The sequence below is a fragment of the Pecten maximus genome, chromosome 13 (assembly GCF_902652985.1).
Source record: "Pecten maximus chromosome 13, xPecMax1.1, whole genome shotgun sequence".
In the NCBI taxonomy this organism is placed as follows: domain Eukaryota; kingdom Metazoa; phylum Mollusca; class Bivalvia; order Pectinida; family Pectinidae; genus Pecten; species Pecten maximus.
The window spans coordinates 33,108,437-33,114,299 of record NC_047027.1 but is presented as its reverse complement, the minus strand read 5'-3'; the positions used below and the strand labels follow the sequence as shown (position 1 = coordinate 33,114,299).

The 5,863-nt window shown below is 39.8% G+C and overlaps 1 protein-coding gene across 1 annotated transcript; it reads left to right on the top strand.

Moving 5' to 3' along the window:
• The first annotated feature begins 1,891 nt into the window (after positions 1 to 1,891).
• LOC117340681 (spermine oxidase-like) lies at positions 1,892 to 5,486 on the top strand. Its single transcript, XM_033902445.1, has 3 exons — positions 1,892 to 2,010; positions 2,987 to 3,124; positions 4,358 to 5,486. Exons 1-3 carry the CDS (start codon positions 1,892 to 1,894, stop codon positions 5,484 to 5,486), a joined length of 1,386 nt encoding a protein of 461 aa, XP_033758336.1.
• The last annotated feature ends 377 nt before the right edge of the window (positions 5,487 to 5,863 follow it).

The window sequence follows — 5,863 nt, the reverse complement described above, 5'->3', positions numbered from 1 at the left end:
ACATTCAATTAAGTATTTACAGATGATTTCTAAAGACATAGGTATAGTTAGAAGTTTTCGGTTGTACAAACAAGTTTGTGATTCGACACTGGTAAAACCACCGTCCTCGTTGTTGCCATGAAAGCCGATCTAAGCCGCGATCACGAATGCACTGACAAAGTGAAAGTTGAAGTCTTTTGCGCAACATGCCGTTTTTACTTAAAACTACATTCACACCTCATATTGATTGAAGTTGTTTTACCATACCTGATCAATTGAAATAAAAGAAAACTAACAAAAACACTAAAAAACACAGAATGAAGCTTTCGTGTCAGGCAGTGCAGACACAACGCGGGATCTGTAAACAATGTGACGTTATCGGAATGTAGAAGTTGCAACACTGTACAGCAATGTATATTTTACATCAATTTACAACAATGTAACCTAAACCACTAGTGAGCAACGAAATGGGCATGCGCAATGACTAAATTTTGGAGCATACTTTCCTTTTAAACAATTTTCTTCTTTCCTATGCATCATTTGACACTGCGTGGATGTTCGCCGTAGCTGTTAATAGGACGTTAAACAAAATAAACCAAATCATGTTTTTAGCCTATGGTGGGCTATTCAAATCGCCCTGCGTCCGTGGTCCGTCCCTCCCTCCCTCCGTCCCCCTGTCCGTCCCTCCGTCCGTAAACAATTCTTGTTATCGCTATTTCTCAGCAAGTGCTGAAGGGATCTTTCTCAAATCCCTTATAGAGGTTCCCCTTGGTGCCTAGTTATGCATATTGCATTTTGAGACCAATCGGAAAACAACATGGCGACAGGCAGCCATCTTGGATTTTGACAATTGAAGTTTGTTATCGCTATTTCTCAGAAAGCAATGAAGGGATCTTTCTCAAATGTCATATGTAGGTTTCCCTCGGTGCCTAGTTATGCATATTGCATTTTGAGACCAATAGGAAAACAACATGGCCGACAGGCAGCCATCTTGTATTTTGACAATTGAAGTTTGTTATCGCTATTTTACAGAAGGTACTGAAGGGATATTTCTCAAATTTCATATGTAGGTTCCCCTTGGTGTCCCTGCAGGTAGGGCGTAAGAATTGTACCTGCTGCCCCCATTGCATGATCGTAAGAGGCGACTAATTTTGGGATCTTATCTTTTCTCTTCTTTCTGAACAACTTTCTTCTTCCTAATGTCTCCCTTGACAATGCCTCACTTTTGGCCTTTAGTTGAGCGTTCGCCCCTGTGAGGAAGGCTTTGGGTTCTGTACCCTAGCCGAGACATACCAGTCTTTAAAAATGGTAGTTGCTACTCCTGCTTAGCGCTCAGCATATTTGGAGTGGGACGACTGGTTCGCCCGTTGTCAGTATAATGTGACCGGATGAGGTGTGCTGTTGGGTGTCTTCGGCAGTATGCTTCAGTGAGGTAGCACTATAAATCGGCAAAAGTTCCGGCCTATCACAAGGAGACTTAACACGAACATACCGCAGCCTCCCAAAACACACATACGCACTCACCACACGCATGCATGTCGCACGCACGGGAGGCCGTCCTTAAATGACCTTAGCTGTTAATAGGACGTTAAACAAAATAAACCAAACCAAACCAAACCAAGGTTCCCCTTGGTCCCAGGTATTGCATTTTGGGACCAATCCGAAAAAAACATGGCCGACAGTCAGCCATTATCGCTAAATCTTAAATTGTATATACGTGTATAGGTTTCCCATGTTTGAAAAGTACTAGAGGGCTGTTTCTGAATTTACACAGATTAGTAAGACTTAGAGGAAGAGAAAATTAGAAAAAAAGATCAATCTGACATGGAACCTATACAGATCATTCAATGGTGGGCGCCAAGATCCCTCTAGAATCTCTTGTTTATGTATCTTGCTCTTTTGTATGCAGGAAATGGCTAATAAAAACACATCCGTCCTAGTGATAGGAGCAGGCCTGGCTGGACTGGCAGCTGGGAATCATCTCATCAAAGGCGGAATAGTACGTGTCACTGTTTTGGAAGCAGACAAAAGGTACACTTTCTTGTAAATATTGCAGGTTGGAATACATTTGTAAACTTAGGCGATGACCTTTCGTAAAATATAACAACTTTATTGGACCTAAACAAGTTCTAGTAACAGTATACTTGTACTTTTTCAAATTATTTAGCAAAAAAACTACCTGTTACCTGTTCATTTAAATTCAACAACCCATGAAATCCCAACACTATCTAGTCTCATCTATGCAATTTAAACGATAAAGACCCATCAAACTGGTGTCGAAGACATTCCCTGCTTTTTGGCCGGTCACTTCAAGAATGTGGTTTGGTTTGGTTTATTTTGTTTAACGTCCTATTAACAACAATTAGATTTAACACTGACCAAGATATCTTTCGCTCAACAGTCAAAAATAGTGTAATTTGATCATCGTTCACTGATGATTCTAATCAAGATAACAAGGTAGCTATTGATATTACTGATGTAATCTTGATTTCTCGGGGGTAAGTGGTTAGGCAAAAGCAGATCATGCCGCAAAAGCGGAATTGTCACTTTTACTCGTCTTAGGCTGGGGCATGTGTATATATAACTCGGTCTCGCATGGTTATGCGCGAGTACAATGTTGTTTGGTCCTTAACGACTGAAACTGTCGATAGAACGTAAAAAAGCTTAACACACAAATTAACAGTAGGTATTGAGTACATTAACGACGTTGACACTAATAAGATGTCACGAACATTTAGATTTACGTATTCCCTGTGAAAAATCATGAGGTTAATATTTAGTATCAGAGTATATTCAGAGATATTGACATAAATACTAAAGATAATGCTATTTGCACCTCGAATGACCTGTTTAAGTACCATAATGTTGAAATGTAGACGGGCAGGAGAATTCAGGAAATAAAAATGGGCCTTAACAAATGAGAAATACTGACCCAGCGAAAAAAGTACATAGACAAAAGACAATATGAATACCTGCCTTTTACATTAGTACATCTAATTTACAATAGAATCGGCGGAAGAATCCACTCTAAACGGTTTGGTGACGGGGTGGTTGAATTAGGCGCAACTTGGATACATGGAAAAGGCCCGGTCAATGACCTAGCCGAAACCTTGAACCTCATGGAAAATGCTGTTGAAGATGATGAGTAAGTTGACGAAACCCTTTTTATGGTCAGATATAGGATATCATTTTTAAGAGCCAAGAAGCTCGCAGAGCCGTGTTTATCAACATTGCACCTATTGATTCTTTTAATCATTTTTATTCGTTTTCTACTTGTTACTCGTTTAAATTCAATAATCTATATCTCTATATCGTTGTACGATTAATTTTCTCTCAGGGAATATTATAAATAAAGACACAATTGGTCAATTGTCAACCCAATGGGCCCAAATCGCTCACCTGCAATGCAGTGATCTTTTCATATATGGATCCTGCAGTTATTTGAAAGCATGCTACAGGACCAATATAATGTCTCTCTGCACTTTGGCTATTCACTAAAAGTCATTTAAAGATTTAAGCATACTTGATCGACGTGACCTTGAAGGTCAAGGTCATTCATTTGAACAAAGTTGGTAGCACTTCACCCCAGCATGCTACAGACCTAATATCAACTCCCTGGGACGCTTGGTTATTGAGAGGAAGTCGTTTAAAGATTTTAGCCTTTTTGACTCCCGTGACCTTGAATGAAGGTCAAGGTAATTCATTTGAACAAACTTGGTAGCCCTTTACCCCAGCATGCTACAGGACCAATATCAACTCCCTGGGTCTTTTAGCTCTTTAGAAGAAGTCGTTTAATTTTTTTAGCATATTTGACACCTGTTACCTTGAATGAAAGTCAAGGTTTGGTTTGGTTTATTTTGTTTAACGTCCTATTAACATCCAAGGTCATTTAACGACGGCCTCCCGTGCGTGCGACATGCATGTGTGTGGTGAGTGCGTATGTGTGTTTTGGGAGGCTGCGGTATGTTCGTGTAAAGTCTCCTTGTGATAGGCCGGAACTTTTGCCGATTTAAAGTGCTACCTCACTGAAGCATACTGCCGAAGACACCCAGCAGCACACCCCACCAGGTCACATTATACTGACAACGGGCAAACCAGTCGTCCCACTCCAAATATGCTGAGCTCTAAGCAGGAGTAGCAACTACCATTTTTAAAGACTCTGGTATGTCTCGGCTAGGGGACAGAACCCAAATTTAGTTTAAGGTAATGTTTTAGATGTACATCAAAGCATGTAATATCTTAACCTAAATACATATCTACTACATTATTTTAACACGAGTACAAAAATCAGCATACCTCCTGTAACAGGTTATGAGTTTCTATTATAATTAAATATAATTCAATGTATTTGATGTTCAACATTTATTTTTTCTTGCAGATACAATGGGAGTTATATTGCTTCCAATGGGAAATCGTGTAAAAACGAACTTGTAAAACGAGCAATAGATGAGTTCAGAAAAATAATAAAGGACATCTACAAATCTTCAGAAATACGCGAATCTCCTTATCGCACCATGCAGGATTATATGCGATACTACTTGGAACAGATACTCCACTCAGTGCCTGATGAGGACAGAGATGAATTCAGGGACATTTTCAGAACTCTTATGAAAGTGGAGGAAGAAAATCATGGTGCTGGTCTAGATGACATATCGTTGCAAGTTGTTCCTGATATCAATATCATCACCCCTGGCAAGAATAACATTTTCGCTGGCAGTTATTATGCTTTGATAACGGGATTGGCACATACAATAACGGACGAAAGAATCCATCTGGAAACGGAAGTTGTCAACATCGATTACACCGATCCTCTGGAGGTCAAAGTTCGCTGCCAGACGAGGAACGGCATGAAGATATACACGGCGGATAGCGTGATAGTGACTACCTCTCTTGGCGTTCTGAAGCAAAACCATAAAATCCTCTTCAATCCTGGCCTCCCACAGGAAAAGGTTCAGTCGATAGAAAAGCTTGGATATGGGGTAGCAAACAAAGTTATCCTTTATTACAAAACACCGTTCTGGAACCTAGGGATAAATATGAAGCTTGTTTGGCGAGACGAAAATGTTGGTTCAAACAACAATCTACCAGACTGGACTCGATGTCTGTATGCTTTCAACTCTTTTGTTACTAATCCAAATACACTGGAAGTCTGGTTGTGTGGCAAGGCGGGAAAAGACATTGAAACTACTCCCGACGATGTTATTGCACGAGTACTGACAGCTGTTCTGAGACAGTTTCTCAACGACCCAACTGTGTCGGAGCCTGACTCGATCTATAAGACCACTTGGTTCTCGAACAGACTATTCAGAGGTTCATACACATATATGAGAACGGGAGCTTCAACGAATTGTATCCACAAATTGAGTTCACCTCTTGTTGACAAGAACAACAAGCCTGTCGTACTATTTGCCGGCGAGGCTACCGATGCTGTCTATATGTCAATGACACATGGGTCTCTGAATTCAGGCATTCGAGAGGCTGAAAGGCTTCTTATGATATATAAGTAGCACTAACATCTTTTTCTACATGTTCAACCTAGCAAAGAGTTAAAAAATAACTATGGTGCTGGAAGATTATCAATAACATTTGATTGACACTTGACTGCAGATTACAATATCATAGGTATGATTTTCGGAAGGATCCATTTGGCGGATGCATAGACAGGAAATATAACGTTTGATTCGATTTTTGAAATTTGAGTGAATAGCGTAGCCATACTCTATGTATATATATAGTGTTTATAGTGTGTATCATTTAATGTCCTACCACCAAAGATGTCAATAAATTATAAATATGTGTAGACGCATGTTGTTATTGTTGTGTGGCGGAATCGGTTTTTAATAAGTTATTAAATTAGGAATTTTACCCCTTTGTTTGGTCGTGT

What these genes read in the sequence shown, in the direction of transcription:
- LOC117340681 (XM_033902445.1), top strand. Translation starts at nt 1,892, where the DNA reads ATGGCTAATAAAAACACATCCGTCCTAGTGATAGGAGCAGGCCTGGCT. An exon ending in GTTTTGGAAGCAGACAAAAG is followed by an intron (nt 2,011 to 2,986) that starts GTACACTTTCTT and finishes AATTTACAATAG; the next exon opens with AATCGGCGGAAGAATCCACT. An exon ending in AATGCTGTTGAAGATGATGA is followed by an intron (nt 3,125 to 4,357) that starts GTAAGTTGACGA and finishes TTTTTCTTGCAG; the next exon opens with ATACAATGGGAGTTATATTG.